This window comes from Maniola jurtina, chromosome 21, assembly GCF_905333055.1.
Source record: "Maniola jurtina chromosome 21, ilManJurt1.1, whole genome shotgun sequence".
Taxonomy (NCBI): domain Eukaryota; kingdom Metazoa; phylum Arthropoda; class Insecta; order Lepidoptera; family Nymphalidae; genus Maniola; species Maniola jurtina.
In genome coordinates this window covers 6,256,828-6,280,882 of record NC_060049.1, presented here as the reverse complement: position 1 = coordinate 6,280,882, position 24,055 = coordinate 6,256,828, and the positions used below count along the sequence as shown (strand labels likewise).

Sequence of the window (24,055 nt, the reverse complement as noted above, 5' to 3'; positions counted from 1 at the left end):
CAATAGCCTAACCTTGTTAAGCCAATACAAACAAACAATAAAAAAAAAAAAAAAGCCTTCTTTCATTTTTCGGGTTCCGTACCTCAAAAGGAAAAACGAAACCCTTCGAGGATCATTTTGTAGTCTGTCTGTCTCGTGTCTGTCTAGAAAACCCATAGGGTACTTCCCGTTGACACACACTTTGGAATTTATAACATTAAAGTACGGAAAGTATGGATTAGGTATTTCAAAAGATAAGATAATAAAAAGGTACTTACCTACATAATATAATATAACCAATCTATTATTCAAAGTGGGCTTCAAACTTCGTGTTTCTCATATCCTGTTACAGAATTAAATAATTCGCAATCAAGGATTTCCTTCATTTTTTTGGCCCATTCTTCAGTTTACTGCTCACAAACGGCAAAACTCTTTTTAGTGTTATATGTATACAGGGTGTTTGGTAATTAGTATATAAAGACGACACGTACCCATGCTACTTTGATCTGATAAATACAATGCTGAAGTCAAATGACGAAATAAAATTATAAAAATTTCCATACAAAATTAAAAAAAAAAAATTATGTCAAAGTTTTCATGACCCTAACGTGCCCTAACTCACCGAGATCGTTGGCTATCTTTAGATAGGCCAAGGCCAACGATTTCAGCGAGTAAGGGCACGTTAGGGCCATGAAAACTTAGACATAAAAAAAATATTTAAATTTTGTATGGAAATTTTTATAATTTTATTTCATTTTACTTCAGCATTGTATTTATCAGATCAAAGTAGCATGGATAAGTGTCGTCTTTATATACTAATTACGAAACACCCTGTAGATTCATAGCCTCAAATTATTACCAGTTTTGAATACCATATAAAGTGTTAGATAGGTATTTAGAATGGTCCAACCCAGATACCTACTATACATTTTTGGACTTGTAAAAAAGGACAAGAACGTCCAAACTGCTAAGATAGAGAATGCCCTTCCGGCAACCATTTTCCCAGCCACGTATAATACGCGACAGGTCGAAATGGCAATCGTGGGATCGCGTACTATAAGGTTTAATCACAGAAATCCTCATTCACAATATAAATCAATATAACTTGATTCGGTAACTTCAGAGTACTGTATGTGTATTCCAACCTTGACCCCACCAAACCACATCATCACTTTCCATCAGGTGTGATTGTGGTCAAGCGCTTACCTATAGTGAATAAAAAAAAATAAAAAAAAAATCATTGCTTTTCATCAGGCATTAAGTATAATCAAGCTCAGATTTATGCAACTAGAAGCTATATGTATATCTATGCGCAAAAGTTTTTCTTTTTAGGGTTCCGTACCTCAAAAGGAAAAACGGAAGCCTTATAGGATCACTTTGTTATCTGTCTGTCTGTTTGTCCGTCCGTTCGTCCGTCCGTCGTGTCCGTCAAGAAACCTCTAGGGTACTTCCCGTTAACCTAGGCAGGAAGGTAGATCTTATAGTACCTACAAGTAAAGGAATAAATCCGAAAACCGTGAATTTGTGGTTACATCATTAAAAAAAAAAATTAAAAATGTATTTCAATTTTCAAAGTAAAATAACTATACCAAGTGGGGTATCATAGGAAAGAGCTTTACGTATACATTCTAAAACAGATTTTTATTTATATTTATGTATGATAGTTTTTGATTTATTGTGCAAAATGTTGGAAAAAAATACCCGAGTACGGAACCCTCAGTGCGCGAGTCTGACTCGCACTTGACCGGTTTTTTCTTTCTATTATTACGAGTATATGTATGAGTATTGAGTTCTACTTCTTTAGCAAAGCAAAGACTGTTGCTCTGCTCTACTCATTCATAGGTAGGCGTAAGTGGTTCTCAATAGTGAGTAGTGATATAAAACATCATTTATCATCTAATCTAATAGGTACCTACTATACGGTTGGCTGTCACAGATGTGAGACGTAAGAAGTGGTCCGGTCCTGTCCGGTTTCTTACATAAAATTACGTAAACTACAGTTTGTAGGCCGACTGATCGCTCTACTAGCACTAGCACGTGACTCCTCTGTTAATTATATTACTGTGCAGTTTGTTTGTGTTTTAAGGTGGAAGCGATGGGTCTGCCCGCGAAATTCAAATTTTACTGGGTTTTTCGCAATTTGTAAACTAATACGACAACGTAGGCTTATGGCACTTTAATTGCGGCAATGGCAGTATCATCCTCACAGGTTTATATAAAAATCTTTACTTGAAAGGGTCCAGTTTAAGAAGTTAGTTCTAGTATAGGCTGTAACTCACAAACTTGTCGATACTAGAACTAACTTCTTAAACTGGACCCTTGCCCCTTAAGGAGCGTTTTAAGCGTTCCGTACCACAAAAGGTAAAAAACTGTCAAGTGCGAGTTGCATTCGCACACGAAGGATTCAATACCATTGTACAAGAAATAACTCTTTTGAATTTTGTTTTATTTTCATGGTAGCCCTTTTGAAATTTTCATTATTTTTTGTCATAACGGCAACAGAAATACACATTCTGTGAACATTTCAACTCTACTTATTACCTACCACAGTTTTATAGATTGTAAAACTGTGCTATTCCGATTCACGAGATACATTCCGCTGACAGACAGACTGACAGACTGACGGACGCCGGAGGCTTAGTAATAATGTCCAGTTGGCACTCACTAAGAAAAAAGGAAAAGAGGAACCCTCATAGGATTACTTCGTTGTCTGTCAAGAGCCTTTTTCTCAGGAACGCTCGGATGTATCAAGATTCTCTGGCGTAAAATAGCCTTAATACAGTCCTATCAATTTACCAGTCGAAGTTAAAAACGTGTGCAAAATTTACGTCATTATGATTTATTACGGATTTATTAGCCTACCTAATAAAATTATGAACGGATGTCGACTGCAAAAAACTCGTTAATATCAAGTTAAAATGGCACAGGTGAATAGAAAATTACTTTTGTGCGCAGTGCTCTGTGACTGTGATTGACGTTAATGGATCTAATTTCAGTATAATATTCGCAATATCACGTTATTACATACGTTTGGGGCTTTGGCTTTAAATGATGTAACTCATTATGCTCATATGATCTTATTAGTCTATACCGTCCATACCATCTGATAGGAATATAGTTAATACCTAAGGGAGGCTAACGTTTATATCGGAAAGTTAGAGTTCCCAAGGCTTTTTACCCAACTGCGGCAAAGCCAAAAGGAAGGGTTATGATTTCAGCAGTCTATGTATGTATGTGTGTATGCATGTGTGTATGTTTGTATCCAGATTCTGTGTGCAGTTCCACCGTAGCGCCTAAACTACTGGGCCGATTTTAATGAATGAGGTGTCAATCGATTCGTCGTAAGGATCCGGGTGATATAGGCTACATTTTATACGAAAAAATTGATCTAACGGATGTTACATGAAAAAAAGTGGGGGTCTCCAAATTTTTTTTTGCTATTGTATCGAGTGGGGTGTCAAATGAAAGAGAAGAAAATTTTGAGTTCATAAATATATAAATGTACTACAACATTAAAATATACCAAGCGACAGAAAAACAATTTAACTAGAATATTCACCGTCGATCGCAGTCGGGTTTTAGCTTTCAACTTTATCTTTTTCATAAATAAAACCTACATTTTTAACAGATTTTTATTTATTTTTATGCATAATAGTTTTTGATTTATTGTGCAAAATGTCGGAAGTAATATCCGAGTACGGAACCCTCGGTGCGCGAGTCTGACTCGCACTTGACCGGTTTTTACAAACTGACTGCATCTAAAGTGGATTACAGCTGACAGGAATGCGGTCACCGATGCTCGTTAGAACATGTGGTTACTACGAAGCGCCACATCTGAAGGTACAATCACATCACACTCACACTTCACACTAATCACACTTCACACTAATATTATAAAGGCGAAAGTTTGTGTGTATATGTGTGTGTGTGTGTGTGTGTGTTTGTTACGCCTTCCCGCAAAAACTACGAGACGGATTTGGCTGAAATTTGGAATGGAGATAGATAATATCCTGGATTAGCATATAGGCTACTTTTTATCCCGAAAAATCAAAGAGTTCCCACGGGATTTCGATAAACCTAAATCCACGCGGGCTAAGTCGCTAGTATTTTATATCGCTGCTCAAATATAACTCCGTCTTCCATCATTTAATCCACAAACAAAAGAGATATATTTCACGGTCACTCTAAGTTTGCACCTCGCTGGAATGCGGCGCCTCTCCCACTTCCCCGCTCACCTCCCCGCGGTCGTCAGTACGGTTCGCATACCGTACCTAAACGTCAGTGTGACGTAATCGACGCAAGGTGCAAACTTAGCTTGAAAGAGTAGCAGCAAGGAATCCTACATCTGAATTCTACGTATTCGGATAGCAATATGAAAGGCTACCGATAATCACCCGCAGTTAGTTGCCTCACGTTTAGCAAAACAGGGTTTGTCGGAAATACATGTAATAGACCAGTAGCGTGTTGCAACGTTGTGCCTAATTACATACCTATTACCTTGCAACTTATTGCTGATCATATATTGCAGCTAATAACAGGCATCGTACGCGGCGCTTGCAATGATTTTCAGCTGAAAATTAGCATTTTTTTTAAAGAACTAGCTGTGCCCGCGACTTCGTTCGCGTGGAATAGTGACTTTTCGGGCAGCATGTACGTTAAAAATGTTCGCCGTGATTCTTTAAATTGACATAACTTTTTTATTTATGAACCGGATTAACATGAAATTAACAAATAAATGTTAAGTGAAGCTTACTACAATATATTAGTGAAAACTGTATCTAAATCGAATAAGCCGTTTCTGATATTAGCGTGCACAAACACACAGACAAACAGACAAAAAAAATTAATTACAATTTCGGGTTCGGCATCGATATAATAAAATCCCCTGCTACTTTTTTTTATATATTTCCATTGTACAGACACCACTTTTCTACAATTTTATTATATGTATAGATGTTAGCCAAGTTTATGTTGACTAAAACTGATGGATGATTTGCTTCCTCGTTTCTTATCCGAACCGTTAGGAACGCCTTTCCACTTTTAATATTGAGTACCTTCAAGTCAAGAGTGAATAGGCATCTTCTACCCTCTTTCTTGTATTGATATAGATGCTTAATACGTTTAAAGCTTATTATAATTAATGAAACTGTCTAAGTTCATAAAAGATATATTTGACCTCTAAAGAAATCAAACGAAACAACTTTCAAAGCTGCGTAGAACTTGAACTACATAACACGTGTGTACAGTCCTTAAATTCAGCACAATTACTGAATGTTGTTATGATTCTAATGATTTCAATGTCAATATACCTACTGTTAATTACTAGCCCGTTATTAGATTTGGCCTCGGGCTACATGCATGTGAGTTTTTGTGCATTGATATTGACCTCATACGTCCATACTATTCATTCATTCATCCATTGTCACTGAATGCGTTCACTGCTAGATAGGCATAGAACTTTATAAATTGCGCCACCATTCACTCACCAATCACCATTCACCGCACTCATTCATCCATCTCTTGTCCTCTTGGCCTACGAAGTTTCCATTCCAGAGAATGGAAACTTCGTAGGACAAGAGGACAAGTTTCCATTCCAGAGAATGGAAACTTCGTAGGACAAGAGGACAAGTTTCCATTCCAGAGAATGGAAACTTCGTAGGACAAGAGGACAAGAGATGACAATTGACACGTACGAATATTTACTTACTTTACGAATATTACCAACAGTTCGAGGCTACTGTAGTATTTTTTTTTTACTTTTTCCTTTGGATTTTTTTTAAATCCCGTGCGTATTCTTTGATTTCCCGAAATAAAAAGTGGCCTATGTTCTTTTCTGGGATGCAAGCTAACTCTTTTTCAAACTGATGGGCCCTGAAAAGATAACAGACAGACACGGACAGATAGGTGAATGTAAATCATACACGTTAGAATCAGTGAGAAAGAAAGATTTATTTTCAAACTAGAATTAGATATACTTAATAACTGACAATATTACAAAATAAACTTAAATCTAAATTAAAACGAAAAAAAATTGATTTGACAAAGATTTATTTGTATTTACCTTGTTAGGCTAATTAATGAACACGTAGGCTATATTTCAATTTTTTCAAACGCATTAACACAGTCGCATTTCTAAAGATTTGGTGAAACTAAATGCTTTCTTAGAAACACTGAACGACTTTTTTTAACAAGTAAAAACAGTTTACTGAGTTCTATGCGCCAAAATTGATCTAAATACCAATGTTTCCTGTAGAAAATGACATAATTTTATGATCATATATCAATTTGATATTCTTCTGCTTGTTTGGATGTTTGATGTTTGTTGTTTAATAGTTTTATGCAAATAAAGAGTTCATCATATAAATATAATTAAAGAGAACTACAAGTATTATTATAACAATAGCCAGAAAGGCTAAGTAGTGGTTGAGAAGCTTAGAATGCTATAAATTCTACCAAATACTAGATAATTTTGACTATACTGAATTGAATCCATACTAATATTATAAATGCGAAAGTGTGTCTGTCTGTCTGTCTGTCTGTCTGCTACCTTTTCACGGCCCAACTGTTTAACCAAATCTGACGTTTGGTACAGGGTTAGCTTATATCCCGGGGACGGACATAGGCTACTTTTATCTCGGAAAATCAAAGAGTTCGCACGGGATACCCAAAAACCCATCCGCTTAACCGATTTGTATGAAAGGTACCAAGGTAGCTTGCGTCCTTGTAATTGACATAGGCATTTTTATCCCGGAAAATCAAACAGTTGCCACGGGATCTTTAAAAACCTAAATCAACGCGGACCAAGTCGCGGGCATCTTCTAGTCAATAATAACCTCTAAATTCCTACTACAAAAGTCATTGTCCTCTATATTAGTTTGAGGATAGTTTTGCAGTGAATGCCTGTTTTTGTAACAATTGCACGTTCAGTGGCAAAAGTTATTTATAAATACCCAAATTATTTCATGTCGTTTCAAAGTCAAGCATTCAATTCACGGTCAGTCGATATGAGTTATGAAAATGACATTGAGATACTCCAATGTCGGACCTATCAGATCAACGATTAAGAGTAATGTGGCCTAAGTACTACATGTGACTGCATTTAGCGTTGCATTTGCTAATGTACAGTAGGAAACTATTATTTCAATTTATTTCCTTTGTGTGAGTTAGGTCACTTTATCATTGAGTCTTGATCGTCATCGAATATTTACATGAATGTTTTTAACCGCCGGCCCAAAAAGAGGGGTGTTATAAGATTGACGTGTGTATCTGTTATCTAAGTCTAAACATAGTAGGTAAAATATTATGTTAAAGTAGTTTCTTCATAGCTACACTTTGTTCTTATGGGAACCAACATAAATCAAGTGGCATAAGAAAAAATACAACAAATTATGTTTTTATAACCATTACATATAATTACCGACATGCTTCGATACAATTACAATCATCTTATAAAAGTATAGTTGTAATTGCTACAAGTAGATACAAGAGGCTTTTTTTCTGTAAATATTTAATTATTATTGTTGTTTGATTGTCTGTCTGTTAATGGAAACGTGATTGTGGTTAACAATTTTTACTGTATTTGTTGCTAGCGGATATCCAAACTGATTCATAATTTAATTATATACCTACCTAGGTTTAGATTCATATTATGTTAGTATTTAAAAATTAGCCGGCTTTTCTTCCGTTTTTAGGGTTCCGTACCCCAAAAGGAAAAAAAAGAACCCTTATCACTTATCAGGATCACTTCGTTGTTCGGTCTGTCTGTCTTTCTGTCGTGTCGGTCAATACCTGTCAAGGGAATTAAAACCTATAGGGTATTTTCCATTGACCTAGAACAGCGATAAGGTTCATGAAATTTGGCAGAGCAATGCAGCAATAACAAGCACAAGTAAAGGGAAAAGTCCGAAAACTGCGAATTTGTGGTTACTAGTAAACGTGTTATATTTGTACGATGATACGGGACCCTTCGTGTGCGAGTCCGATTCGTACTTGACCGGTTTTTAACCCCCGACCCAAAAAGAGGGGTGTTATAAGTTTGACGTGTATCTGTGTATCTGTCTGTGGCATCGTAGCTCTTAAACTAATGAACCGATTTTAATTTAGTTTTTTTTTGTTTGAAAGGTGGCTTGATCGAAAGTGTTCTTAGCCATAATATATAAATAAAGTGTATTTATTATAATCCAAGAAAATCGGTTCAGCCGTTTGAAAGTTATCAGCTCTTTTCTAGTTACTGTAACCTTCACTTGTCTAAAACAGTACTGGTAGTACGTAAAATCTTTGAGAGAGATCTTGCATATCATACTTGAAATGGAGTGTGTAGTAAAATTATGAAATTAACTAATAAAATTTTATCTTTATTACTACTAATGTATTTAGAAAAGGAAAAACAGTAAAAAAAAGAGAAACTGGCTGCCTGACATAATATCAAAGTTCAGCTCCAAACGCAGGGTCTAGATCATTTAAATGGTTTAATTCTGGTAATTATGGCCGTATATTACGTGAAACTGCTAGTTACGAGAAATCTGTAATTAGTAATTATACGTTACAAAGTACTAATGGACCTCAACACAATAATGACGGGGAACAAGGTTGTCATGTCGAGCGACGTATGATATCACTTAGTATATTCCGATTGATGATGTGCTATTGTAATCAGTTACTCATAATAATAATGACGTCGACGTTGTCGACAGCAAAAAGAAAATATTCTAATTTGGTAGACAAATAAAATCATTGGGAATGCCGTCAGTTAAGGATAACAAGTGTAAATTAAACATTTTCAACACCCCCGACAAATCATTTTCAAATAAATAATTATGTATATCTAGGCAACGTCCATCTTGACAGCTTGAAATTTGTCAATTGACACTTGAATATTATGAACCTAAGGGTTACCTAACCTTCTTTTCTACAAGAAAACTAGAAAATAGCTGATAACTTTTAAACGGCTGAACCAATTTTTTTGGATTATAGCTAAGAACACTCTCGATCAAGCCACCTTTTAAACAAAAAAAAAGTATCATCAAATCGGTTCATTCGTTTAGGCGCTATGATGCCACAGACAGATACACAGATACACAGCCACACAGATACACAGATACACACGTCAAACTTATAACACCCCTCTTTTTGAGTCTGGGGTTAAAAAATACGCTGTCGACAACGCACGACCACGGCATTTGTATTGAATCTTACTCCAGACGATGATAGGACTAAGCACCTATCTTGTTTCATTCTTTTTAGTTTATTTTACTTGTACCGAGTAGGGTTTAAGTTGTCTCATTTATCCGTAGTCGGGTTATAGTTTTTTCAACTTTTTTTTATTATGTATAATAGTTTTTGATTTATCATGCAAAATGTTGGAAAAAAATACCCGAGTACGGAACCCTCAGTGCGCGAGTCTGACTCCAGTTTTTTATACTACTCCGTATAGCCCAGGCTAAACTTTTGGAACAAGAAAGCTGTGCAATGTGCATAGAGGGTTCCTTTAAAATATAGACAAGGCATATGGGCGCATTTTTCAAAATTACCAACGTAAGAGAAGCCGCGAGTGGTCGCTTGTTAATTAATGATAATTAATAACAAACATCCTGTTATTATTTATTAAATTATATTGATACAGGAAATAATAATCAAATAGCATTTGAGCTGCATCTGGGTCTAGATAACATTTATCTGATGGTTACGCAATCTATACCTACTTATAATAAAACTGGACGATTTATGTACGTTTAATACATATACCTATTTTGAAAATTTTAATCAGAATTCAAATTTTTGTCTGTCTATCCGTCTATACGCGCATCACGCGAAAACAACTGAACGGATTTAAATGTGGTGTATAGTTAACATAGGGTAGTTTTACGAGGTATATAGCGAAAAACTTGTAAGTCTATGGGTATACTAGTCTATTTAACGAATAATTGTAAACAGTCCCCCAAGTTCACGACATATTAATACGTCATTAACGCACGCTTTTGTTTTGTTTCAGATAATCTCGCTGAACCGAAGATAAACTCATTCGTCGAGCACTCCTTGTTATCATAACCTCTAAGAAATGACAGAATCTCACTGACAGTTGCATTCTAATACAGTTTTATAGCTGTTTATTGTTGTATATTTTAAATATTACTTTGATTCGATAGTTTTGCATTCGATAGTCAATTGGGGTTGTAAAAAACTATGCGGATAGAACCTTCGGTGAAGTAAATTTTAGTACAAAGTTCGGTTTTGAAGTCGGTGATGGCTTCTTGGAAGATATGTGCGTGGACAGTGATAGTGGTTCTGTGCGTGTTAGGGAAGATCTCCGGGTTGGATAATGGGTTGGCGCTGACGCCTCCCATGGGCTGGTTGGCGTGGGAGCGGTTCAGATGTAACACGGATTGCAAGAATGATCCTGACAACTGCATAAGGTGAGGTTTTGTTCCTATTTACTAACCCCCGACCCAAAAAGAGGGGTGTTATAAGTTTGACGTGTATCTATGTATCTGTCTGTGGCATCGTAGCTCCTAAACTAATGAACCGATTTTAATTTCGTTTTTTTTGTGTGAAAGGTGGCTTGATCGAGAGTGTTCTTAGCTATAGTCGAAGAAAATCGGTTCAGCCGTTTGAAAATTATCAGCTCCTTTCTAGTTTTCTTATAGAGGTTTTTGTGTCGGGGGTTTTTTAAATTTTGAGTTATAGCCTAGCGGGGTTAAGCGCCCACTATTCGGGAGGTTAAGGGTTCTATCCTGGGCTTTTCCTGGATAAAAGTATCCTATTTCCGTCCCCGGGATATAAGCTAACTAAAGAATCTTAAACTGTTGGGCCGTGAAAAGGTAGCGACAGACAGACAGACATACTTTCGCATTTATAATATAAGTAGGTATGGATAGATGTAATTAATCAATTACATAATCTCGTTCCTCCTTCACCTTTTTAACATTGAACTGCTAAGCAACGTGAGAGTTTGTATCCTTACGAATTACATAATTGGCATTCCGCCAATAATGTAAATCCTTCTTCCTCGTTTCTAATTCGTATCGCCAGCGTATCGTTAATTTTCTCGATAGGTACCTACGAGTACATACATTGGCAATTGGCATACATTTACGCATGGCGTTTGCAATTTGCATCCAGAAAAACTCAGTTTCTTTCTTTACAAGTAGGGATATCTTTGACTCAAGATTGTTTTATCCGGGCAAGGGATTTGAAGATTTTTTAGCCTATTTAGTAGTCCGCCATTTTTCTTTTTAGGGCTCCGTACCTCAAAAAGAACCCTTATAGGATCACTAATTTGTTGTCTGTCCGTCTGTCGTGTCTCTCAGGAATCTATAGGGTACTTTCCGTTGACCTATAGAATCATGAAATTTGGCAGGTAGATAGGTCTTAGAGCACAAGTGAAGGAAAAATCCAAAAACCGTGAATTTGTGGTTTGAGGTTTCACAATTTGTATTTCAAATCAAAGTCTCAACTCTCACGTGTCCGAGGTACATATAAGCTACATTCAAAGTGTAGTGTGTACTGATGGGCAGGCGAGCAGTCTAGTAGCTACTAGCATTAAGCATATTAATTATTAAGTATAACTTTTATTACCTCTTTCATTAGAGGTTTCCAAAAATATGCGGATTAAACCGCGGGCATCATCTAATTAAAATTAGCGAAAGTGTCTGTCTGTAATGAACGACAACACTCCTTCAGCATTTGTTCGTCAGACAACCTCGAACTTTAGCGCGCTGGAATAGCGTACAACGCCATCTAGTGTAGGTAAAGGAAACTTTATTCTTAGCAATGACGATTTAACCGCGGGCGCGGGGCTGTATTCTGTATGATGATTATTGATTACACGCACGAAACGTTTTGAGTCATCATTCCTCATAATAAATACGCATTTCATGGATGGATGGTTTGCAATACTCTTCCGATACCAATTGTAATCCGGGTATCTAACAAGAGTAAATAGGCATTTTGTAGGTAAACGCGTTGACTCATTTTTGGCCACATCATCACTTTTTATATCAGGTGTGATTGTGGTCCAGCGTGTGCCTTTGATACTGAATTGCAAAAAAACCGGCCAAGTGCGAGTCGGACTCGCACACGAAGGGTTCCGTACCATCGCAAAAGTCATATCTAACACTTTTATGTAGAACAATGCAAGTAAATTAATTAATTTTAATATTTAATTTTAAATTCAAACTGTTAGTAATAAGGCCCCGTTAGCTCCATTCGTGTACGGTACGCTAAAATTTAAAATGTGTTTACGAAAATATTAATTTAGTAAATCACATTAACTTGCAATATTCTACATAAAAGTAGGTTAGGTATACCTATAGCTATATCTTGAACAATGATACGGAACCTCGCACTTGACCGGTTTTCTTTTCTGAAGATGCGCAACCCACGCGCAACTCTTAAAAGCTCAACTTTGTCGTTAATTCAAAGAATATTGAATTTATAGTGGGAGCAAGGCATGCTCTTTGGAGGCGTCCGCGTCGCGAGCGAGCGGTGCTCGGCATCCCCTAAAACTTTGTGCGCTGCACAGTGCACAGTGTACATCATAGGTAAAGCCGGCACTGTAAACGGCTCTTGTCTTCCAGCGATGGCCTCTTCCACACACAATAGGTCATAATGTACAGCATATGTAAAGCCAGCACTGTAAACGGCTCTTGTCTTCCAGCGATGGCCTCTTCCACACACACTAGGTCATAATGTACAGCATATGTAAAGCCAGCACTGTAAACGGCTCTTGTCTTCCAGCGATGGCCTCTTCCACACACACTAGGTCATAATGTACAGCATATGTAAAGCCAGCACTGTAAACGGCTCTTGTCTTCCAGTGATCGCCTGTTCCGCACGATGACAGACATCCTGGTGGGCGAGGGCTACGCCGCCGCGGGCTACGAGTACATCAACGTGGACGACTGCTGGCCCGAGAGGGAGCGCGACCCGCGCGGCAAGCTGGTCCCTGACAGAGAACGGTTTCCGTACGGCATGAAGAGCTTGGCGGATTATGTGAGTACCTTTTTTTTTTTTTTTTTTTTTTTATCGCTGGGAAATGCTTTTACGCATCCCTCCCGGAAGCAGAGCTGAACACGCTGCTTCCGGGGGGGTATGTGGGACTCGCTGGCAGAACCAGAATACCCACTAAAACCCAGTGGGGCCGTCTGCGTCATGACGAGACGACACAGGAACGCAGTTTGCATACCACTGTGCCGTCTCAACGATACCGCCACATTACTGGACATCCCTATGGGATGCCGACGCCTTGTGTGTGTTTATGTCCTCATTTAGGGCACGAGGTAGCGCGCATATTGGCGCCTCCTTTGCCCCTGGCGTTTACGGCGTATGGGATGAGCGTTGGGATCCAGCTCTCTTTCCCTTTCAGCCGCCTCCTTCAATGCCATCACCTCCTCACAGAAGGACACCATTGCCGTCCAACAAGTCTCATTGGCGATCATCGCGTTTATCACGCTTGGGAGCGATAGATCGCTGCCCAAGATGAACGACAATGGATGCCTCTGCGGCGCCCAGGCTGTGCATTCCGCCAGTGTGTGCTGTGCCGTATCGGAGGGTGCACCGCATTCGTGGCAGGCCGGGGTCACTTCCCGCCTTGCAATCTGGTGCAGGTACTTACCGAAACACCCATGTCCTGTAAGCACCTGCACCAACCGATAGGTTAAGGTCCCGTGACGTCTTTTCAGCCAGTGCTCCAGGTGGGGCTGTATTGCCACGACAGTCAGGGTGCCCGCAATAGGGTTTTGCAAATCTTCCTTCCATCTGCTGATCAGGGCCGTTTGTGCAATGGCTCTGATCCTTTGAACTTCGTCCGGACTTGGCCTCTCACCCTGAGCCCTCAGATCCGCTCGGTACCGGTACACCTCCGCATGCACCTCGGCCTGGAGTTCCCACGGTGGGTCACCCGAAAGCAGCGTAGCAGCGGTCCATGACACTGTGCGGTACCCCCGGATATTTCGCACAGCTATTATTCTTTGCGGTCTCCGCAAAAGCATTTTGTTTTGCGGAGACAGAGCTTGATCAACCCATTTCATCCAATAATTCATTCCATAATGCAAATCGTACGTACTACGCGGCTCAATTACAAAATTGTGATAAGAATCGGTAGTTATAAAGGGAGTGATCATTAGATAAATAATTGTGAAATACGCTAAAGATCATTGTACCTATAATGCTCATTATATCATTGAAATACATCTTTACCGGTGATTTACTTCGTGAGATAATGAGGACTGAATTCCTGGTAGGGCTGCCACTTCCTCTCGCCATTGAGAAGTAACAAAACCTCGAGGCTTCACCTGCATTGGCAGCCGTTAAATGTAAGCTATAAAATGACTAGGTATGTGAGTCCAAATATAGGTAACGAACCAATTCCTTTACTAATCTTTTTTTACGCTTTAGATACTGAACGTCTCGTCTTACAATCTGACACAAAAAGAAAGCTTTTATTCTTAATTCTTCTATTCACTTCTCAGAAAAATAATTTTATAGTTGCACATAGCAGCAGAAAAGTTTCAGTTTTGAAAACTACCAATATTTTCCACACGAGTCACGTTTTATTTAAAAAATCCCAGTCATTAGTATAGATCCGGGTTAGAAAAAACACTTACTTAATTTTTTTTAAACAGAATTTAAAATATGTTTAAAACTATTATCAATAATTATTATTAATATATTATATTATTATTTTTTTTTAACATGTTTAAAACATTTCTTTATAATAATTTTCAACTATGGTAAAGAGGCAACCCTACTAAATGACAACAACATAAACACGCAACATACGCTACAATAATAATATGATAAGTTGCTCGCACCGCACGCATGTGATAATTTTAAGTAAATAAATTGAAATCATACACGACTTTTTTCGAAGGCTTACAGAATTATTCACAAGAGCGAACTGATAAATATGAAACCAATTAAAGGAAGTTACATAACTGTATGTACTTATTTGGGATTTCGACATTCTTTATGTAACTGTAAGTAGGCAAATAATATAATTAATAATGATTATAAAATAATCAATTATTTACGTCACTTAAAGTTATTCGAAAGAAATTAAAGTCAAATAAGGATATATCTTTAACGAAATAGGTATGTTCAATAATATAAATATACTAGCTGATGCCCGCGCCTTCGTTCGCGTGGATATAGGTTTTTCAAAAATCCCGTGGGAACTCGTTAGTTTTCCGGGATAAAAAGTAGCCTATGTGTTAATCCAGGATATAATCTATCTGCATTCCAAGCCAAAACCGTACAGTAGTTTTTACTTGAAAGAGTAACAAACATACAGACAAGGTACACACAGACTTTCGTCTTTATCATATTAGTGTGATATGATGAAGGCGAAAGTTTTATCCGGGTTTCACCTTTTTATCCCGGAAAATCAAAGCGTTCCCAGGGGTTTTAAAATCTTAAATCCACGTGGACGAAGTTGCAGGCATCATCTAGTATCAAAAAAGTGCAGTTGCTTTATATTTCAATAGCCAATTTAGAAGGTTAAGACCTCTGTAAATGCTCGTGTTATTTTTTCAAATACTCGTAATGTAGGCAAAATTTAAAAAAACATCCATTACCTTCGCTATAAATTACTCGATTGTAGTATTCAAGAGTTTTTGTGTCTAGCTTCCATTGACTTTTTGCTTCCTTGAATTGCACGTTCGTCGGTCGCTAGGTAATTCAGTAACATATTATTTTATTAGCTCAATCAAAGACCTAGGTAAGGAGTTGATTCAATAACGAATAATTATTATTTTTATAAAAAGACCTAACTCTAGGTCCTGCTTTGATACCTTTGTTTTCTCTGTATAAAGTCTCATTAGGGAAGGATTTTCAGAAAATCTATAGCCGGGGCGTGTTCTGCTAGTCTTGAGACTGTTCTGCTAGGCTCATCGCTAAAACACTGAGTACGGGTCTCTTTAGGTCTCCTCTTAGAATGGAAAGGGCTCAGGCGAAGTGCGGATCAATGGCATTTTTTTCACACCTTTGAGAAGATTATAGAGAATTCTCAGGCATGCCGGTTTCCTCACGATGTTTTCCTACACCGATATAGAGCTTAAGAGCATCGATTTGATGGATCGAACCATGCAAACCTCGAATGTTAATGTTTTATCATATACAGTCATAAATCAGTGCATCACAATTCCTACAATTTCAGAAATATATAAATAACTACCTATGTGATGTCTTCTGACATTTAAATGGTAATTATCTCACAGATTAAATCACTCCCCACAACATATTTCAGTGACATAATAACCATACATTGATCATAATCTTACTTCGCGATGCTGTGATAATTGTCACTATTAAAACGCAGATTTTTATCAAAACTTGCCTAACAAGGACAAAACATTAAATAGCTACTATGATATCATTGTGCAAAAATGTAGCTTTTATTATCCGACTATAACGGGAAAGCCAAAAGGAAGGGTTATGATTTTATGTATGTAGGTTTGTATTTATGTGTGTTCCACTGTAGCGCCTAAACTACTGAGCCGATTTTGATGAATGAGTTGTCATTCTATTTGTTATTATGGCCCAAGTAACATAGGCTAGATTTTATACGAAAAAAATCGACACTGACAGATGTTACATCGAAAAGTGGGGATCTCCAAAAATTTTTTTGTTATTGTATCGAGTGGGATCAAATGAAAGAGGAAAATTTTGAGTTCATAAATATAATAATAGTATAATGTTAAAATACATTGAGTGATAGAAAATCAATTTTACTCTATTTATCGTTATCTATCTGCAGCGCGCGGGTAGTAGTCGAGTTTTAGTGCTATTTAACTTTATATATAATAACAAATAATTATTATATAAGTGATTTTCACTTATAACGTTTTACTCTTACCTTTAATAATAGTAGTGTTATATCATAAAATTACTATTGCTTGTTTTATTTAAAAAACAATCTCTTAATTTTTCTGGTTCTCATGGCCTTCCGAACAAATTCCTAAACACTCTCACTGCTAATCTGTGTTTACCTACTGTTTAGTTACTTCACACGGATGCCGCCGTGTTACTGCACTTGCAGTAACATTGTGTAACGGAGAAATTATATCTTGCATCATGGCAATTCAGCGCGCCTAGACATTAGACGACAATTGTCAAGTAAGTGGGCCGAATGACAGGTAGATACCTACCACTAACCTGAATAAGAATACGGTAGAGTTAGTTTTCCACTGAACTAAATTAATACTTAGTTTTCAGGGTTCCGTACCTCAAAAGGAAAAACGGAACCCTTACAGGATCACTTCGTTGTCTGTCTGTCCGTCGTGTCTGTCAAGAAACCTATAGGGTACTTCCTGTTGACCTAGTTTTTTTCTTAGTTTGCTAAAGGACAAATCGCGGAAAGCTTAACGTCACGTATATTAAGTTTAACGTCAATGCCCAGCAACGCCATAATTATCGCTATAATCAACGCGTTAAAACTGAGTTGCCACACTTGAAGGGTTAACGTCTAATGCCAATTGAATTGGGTTTAAAATAGTCTAACGCCAAACGGCATTTTGAATGCCGTTGTACGTTGATTGTGGCTACGGCGTTGTCAATCGTGTTGATGGCCGTAAGCATTAATTCGCACGAGCGTTAAAAAAGCGTTGACGTGTGAACAGATACTTGGGACTGCATTTGTTCTATTTGAGCTCTCGTGCGAATGAGGCCTTAATGTGGCTGGGACAGAGCGATGTGATTTGCCCTGGGTTAAAGACCTTTTGGAGTTAAAGAAGTCGTAATTCATGATATTTTCATTATCAGTTCACGATAACGAGATCGTATAGGCCGCGGAATTTGTTTGATAAGGGAAGTTGGACTATAATTAGTATTTATCTATACAAGGCCTATTTACAAGAGTCGTGTTCTATGCAGCTGTTAAAATGAGTATAACACTAACAAAAAATTAAACGAGTAGATGTTTAGGAATTTAAACATTCCTACTATAAAAAGCAATGCTAAGCATAGGTAAACAGTTACCAGAACTACCCATTATGTTCGCCTGTTCAATAAAAGATTAGTATCGCCCAGAAGTCGTGTAGATAATCACTCTTCAATATTTATATTGCAAAATACCGAATAGGTACGTATCTTTAAAGAATCTTTGTTTGTATGTGTATTTAATTGTTCAATATGTTGTTTTTTTCATAGTTTATTAACCCACGACCCAAAAAGAGGGGTGTTATAAGTTTGATGTGTGTATCTGTGTATCGGTCTGTGGCATCGTAGCTCCTAAACGAATTAACCAATTTTAATTTAGTTTTTTTTTTGTTTGAAAGGTGGCTTAATCAAGAGTGTTCTTAGCTATAATCCAAGAAAATCGGTTCAGCCGTTTGAAAGTTATTAGAGGTTTTGTGTCGGGGGGATTTAAATTTTTCAATTGAAAATATGTTATTCTTGAAATCTTGTTTCGGGTGATAACTTTTTATCCCCCTAAATATTTTAGGTCAAAAATATGGATGGATATTTAGACGCTAGTAACTTTTAACATAAGTAATATTTCTTTAAAATTTAAACGTACGAGCATTGTTCTTCATTATAAGTATTTACATTTCTAAAAATTATGAAAATATGACTACATTTATGGCGAGAAAAATCGCTTTTTGTATTGATCCTTTTAATTTTGGCCGCTAGGCCGTTGTTTGCCAGAAAAAGATTACGTCAAAAACTTAGCCGCAATTTTTGCGTTGGGGTTTACATCTGCCATGAATTTGTATTTCATTCGTTGCGCACACCTTGGTTTCCGTTTCAAGGAAACAATTTGGCGGCATTTGATTAAAACTCAGATAGACAGGTATGCAGAGTTATTGCAATAGAATCGCAACCACAAATCCAACAGGAATATTTATGTTAATAGATTCTAACCAAAGCTCGGCTGCTTTGGAGTGCGGTTGCCGAGCGTCGTGAAAGTGGGATTCAGGAATGAAATTATTGCGGTTTTATGATTTTTATGAAGTGATATTGTATACTTTGATATTATTTATCTACTTATATATTTGTATGTCGCGGGGAAATGGTAATTTTATCAAAGTATTTCATCATATCATTAGATTTGTTTAGTGAAATTATCAAATCGATTTGTTTATTTAATATCTGGCATGATTTGATCGAATTCCTCAGAGATGTGATCAAATCCCATCAGGTTTTGACCATTTCACTGCGAAATATCACACACACACAACACACATTTAATTAACATCATGACAATGTTCGTTTCATTTTTCGCCACCATTGCAAACGCCCAATAAGAAACTTAACTTCATATCTATTTATGAAGTTAAGTTTCTTATTGGGCGTTTGGAATGGAGAGCCCAGACCGGTTTTATTTTCAGACACATATTTTTTTTAATTTTGCGCAATTATGCGCTTAGCTTATCACAAGGTTTTTGTGCAGGAGTCCTTTTTCGTACTTAAAGTAAGCGTAATCCTATAGTAAATAGACCTACAGTACTTTAGAAAATATGAGAGAAAGGGCAATCAAAGAGTTTGTAGCTAAACTACGAGAATCGATAACACAGAAATAGACAAGGCAGAAATTCCTATCAAGATGGATTGAACTGAGCGATACTAAAATGTAGATACCAGTAAATTCAAAACCTAATAGCGTCTACCTACTTTTACCTAGAGGCTGATCTGAATCTGGCGGCGGGTTGGTCTGAAAAATGGATTCCAATAATTTCACTTGAAACGAGCGTCTTTGACAGAATTTTACGATTTACGTTTCAGTTTCCATGCCTTGGGCGCACTGCCTTGGTTATACCGTGTCTATTATAAATCTGTCTATGTGTATCTGTGTATCTGTCTGTGGCATCGTAGCTCCTAAACTAATGAACCGATTTTAATTTAGTTTTTTTTTTGTTTGAAAGGAGGCTTGATCGAGAGTGTTCTTAGTTATAATAATCCAAGAAAATCGGTTCAGCCGTTTGAAAGTTATCAGCTCTTTTCTAGTTACTGTAACCTTCACTTGTCGGGGGAGTGATAAATTTTTAATTTTCATTTGTATTATGTATCTATTGGGTGCAATCAACGATCTATAGACATATTACGTATGTACCTAATTTAGTCCGATGATTGGTTCAGAAAGTAACAGTGTTTATAATAGATCACTTGCGATTGTTGTAGGCGCATTATTATCAAACTGAATGCTCCCTGAGTACTTCGTATCGTAACGGTGCTAATTCACTTTCACTACAATTGAATACCTACGCCTTGCCGGGTTTAAGTGAACCAATTTGTTTGATTAACAACTAGTTAACTCTGCTAGCATAGAGGTTAGAACATCGGCGTCTTATTCGGTGGGTCCCGTTTCGATCTCCGCCACGCACCTCTAAATTTTCGAAGTTAGGTACCTACCTATGCTGTGTGCGTTTTAATCAATTAAAATATACCTAGGTATACGATGAAAGAAAACATCGTGAGTAAACAAACGTGCATGCCTGAGAGCTGTACAAAAACCGGCCAAGTGCGAGTCAGACTCGCGCACTGAGGGTTCCGTACTCGGCTATTTTTCCAACATTTTGCACGATAAATCAAAAACTATTATGCATAAAAAGAAAAAAAATCTGTTTTAAAATGTACAGATCCTTTCATATGATACCCCATTTGGAATAGTTATCTTACTTTGAAGATTGAAATATATTTTAATTTTTTTTTTAATGATGTGACCACAAATTCGCGGTTTTCAGATTTATTCCTGTACTTGTGCTATAAGACCTAGCTACCTGCCAAATTTCATGATTCTAGGTCAACGGGAAGTACCCTATAGGTTTCTTGACAGACACGACTGACAGACAGACAGACAACAAAGTGATCCTATAAGGGTTCGGTTTTTCCTTTTGAGGTACGGACCCCTAAAAAGGTAAGCGCACACGTGTCAAGCCGCGGGTGGATTAATTAGCTAGTGAACTGTGCCACACTACAAACCAACACTTGAACACGCAAAACAATAAATAAAAATGTATGTGGAACACACATTTATCAAAAGTTATTACCTATGATTACCTAATCAATAATAATCCTTCATTTATCATCTGTATTAACTTCGAACAGTCTTATTTATGTGCTATTCATAATCTCGGATCATTGATCATGATCATTCATTGGTGAATCAAACATTATCAACGATTCACTTCATCTTTGTTTGACATTTCTAGAGCACGCTATTGTTTATCGCATTGTCCTGCCGATTGAATTACAAAGTGTAATAAACTACATTGTTAACAGGGCTCTCTCCGTCACTTACACCATACAATCGTAGTTCCAATTTCATTTGAATATTAAGCAAACAAAGTCTATGAAATTTTGCAGACATATTCTAGAAACTAATATCTATGCCTGTGGTTTTCCAGATTTCTGCTAAAATATTCGGTTTCAAAGTTACGCGGTCTTAAAAGTTCACATAAGTACAAGTCTTTGAGCCCCTGTAATTTTAAAACTACATATTTTTAGAAAAATCTTAAACACCACAGGCACAGATATTAGTTTCTAGAATATGTCTGCATTTCATGGATTTTGGTTGCTTAATATTCAAATGAAATTGGAACTACGATTGTATGGAGTAAGTGACGGAGAGAGCCCTGTTAACATCCAATTGCATGACAAATCACAGGTAAAACCAGTTAACAAAAATCCTTGAAACAACACAATTTTATGCAGTTTCTTTACGAAATGCAAATATCATAAAATTACACATCCAAACAGACAAATTATATCTAATTAACATAAGATTGGAAAGTAGACATTTCACACCTGGATCTTACGCCAGTGTCTTTCGACATCAAGCACAATTGAATACTATTAGCTTATTATAAATCTTTTATTAAGAAATAATGAGAAAAAACACCTAAATAATAATGTTGTAGGTACAAGGATCTGTATGGGAATTGAATGAACGAAACTAAGTTTCAATAGTGCCACTACTTATCAGATTTTATAACACAAAATTTTCAAGTGTTGATAGTGTTAAAGCACAAGCTTTCACCATTTTACTGAAAGAATTTCGGTTTTTAAGTGTTACTAGCTGACGCCCGCGACTTCGTCCGCGTGGATTTAGATTTTTCAAAATCGCGTGGGAATTCTTTGATATTCCGGGATAAAAAGTAACCTATGTGCTAATCCAGGATATTATCCATCTCCATTCTGAATTTCAGCCAAATCCATCCAGTGGTTTTGCGTGGAGGAGTAACAAATACACACACACACACACACATACACACAAACTTTCGCCTTTATAATATTAGTGTGATAGTGTGATTAGTGTGATAGTGTGAAGTGTGATTTTCTCTTAATTTAAGAAAGCCGTAAGAGATTTTTTATTCAAATAACCATCTAGGCATTTTTCCATTGTCTCTATCTTATTATAATTGTTCCATCAAAATTACACAAGTCCTTCAATTTGCTCAATGAAGTCATCTTGAAGTCTTGAACTTGAAGCGGTGAATAAACTTAGTCAACAGTAGCGGCATGCCACACCGCCTGTATTTGTCTTTGTCACTACACTGTTCTGAGGTAAATGACCATCTATCTATTTAGCACATGTATTATACAGCGTGTTCAATAAATCATATTATACCACTAGAGGATGCCCGCGACTTCGTCCGCGTGGATTTAGGTTTTTAAAGATCCCGTGGGAACTGTTTGATTTTCCGGGATAAAATGCCTATGTCAATTACAGGGACGCAAGCTACCTTGGTACCAAATTTTATACAAATCGGTTAAGCGGATGGGTTTGCAGGAATCCCGTGGGAACTCTTTGATTTTCTGGGATAAAAAGTAGCCTATGTCCGTCCCCGGGATATTAGCTAACTCTGTACCAAATTTCGTCAAAATCGGTTTAACTGTTGGGCCGTGAAAAGGTAGCAGACCGACAGACAGACAGATAGACACACTTTCGAATTTATAATATTAGTATTACTTACTCTCATTTATTTATTTTTTACATTTTATCCTATTTTTAAACAATAAAATAACAAAAACAACAGAAAAAATAACAGAAACACAGAAAGAACAAAAAATAAAATAACATCATCAACAAAATCAATAAATAACAGAAACAAAAGAGAAATAAAATAACATAAACAACAAAAAACTAAAGTAACGGAAAAAAAAAAAACCATTGAATAAAAATATGATAAAATGTACCCCACTGGCAACAGGGTGGGTTGGACCCAAGCCGCCAGTGGTCAGGGCTCCAGAGTGAGGAACCTCCTCACAATGCGTGCCGTCTCAAGAACCACTGCCTTCTGTATCTTACCCTTGATCCAACAGTTAAGCGACAGTTTCTTAAGATGTTGGTCGAAACTGTTCGCAATAAGACCGTGGACTGATACAACTATCGGTACAATAATCGCTGAGTCAACACTCCACATGGCAGTAATCTCGTGGGCCAGGTCCAAGTATTTCGATACTTTTTCCTTTTCTGCTTTCACTAGATTATCATCATGTGGAATAGTGACATCAACAATCATTGCTCGACGCGCTGATCGGTCAACTAGCACTATATCAGGTCTATTGGCTACAATATACCTGTCAGTGATAACCGACCGATCCCAGTAAAGCAGGGCACTGCTATTTTCAAGAACTGACATTGGGTCGTACCTATAGTACGGCACCTCAGTATCTACAAGGCCATACTGAAGAGCAAGTTGTTGATGGATTATCTTGGCTACTTGATTATGTCTGTGCAAGTATTCGCCGTTAGCAAGATAAGAACAACCGGAAACAATATGTCTGAGGGATTCCCCAGGAAGATGGCACGCACGACAAATGTCAAGCGTTCCATCTTTCATTATATGTTTCCGGTAATTATTAGTCTTAATAACTTCGTCCATAATTGCACAGATAAAACCTTCGGTTTCCCCAAAGAGGTCCCCAAACTGTAGCCAGGATACAGAGGCTATGGAATCTACATCCGGCCTAGTTAAGGCCTTGTAGAATCTTCCATGCAACTCCTTACTCCTCCATACAGCTATGCGATCCGAAGTGCTAAGCACTATGGGCTTACGCCAGTTATTTTTGCCTAAGGAAAGCGGAGTAAGACCTTTATCAACTGCAACTACATCCCTATGTATTCCCACATTTACTT

General features: G+C 37.2%; 1 protein-coding gene across 1 annotated transcript in view; it reads left to right on the top strand.

The window, feature by feature from the left end:
• Nucleotides 1-24,055, top strand: part of LOC123876246 (alpha-N-acetylgalactosaminidase) — a 71,748-nt gene that overhangs the window by 21,965 nt on the left and 25,728 nt on the right. The window contains exons 2-3 of the mRNA XM_045922440.1: nt 9,971-10,391; nt 12,795-12,969. Coding sequence (XP_045778396.1) covers nt 10,222-10,391; nt 12,795-12,969 — 345 coding nt within the window. The 5' untranslated portion in view covers nt 9,971-10,221. The remainder of the gene's footprint in view (nt 1-9,970; nt 10,392-12,794; nt 12,970-24,055) is intronic.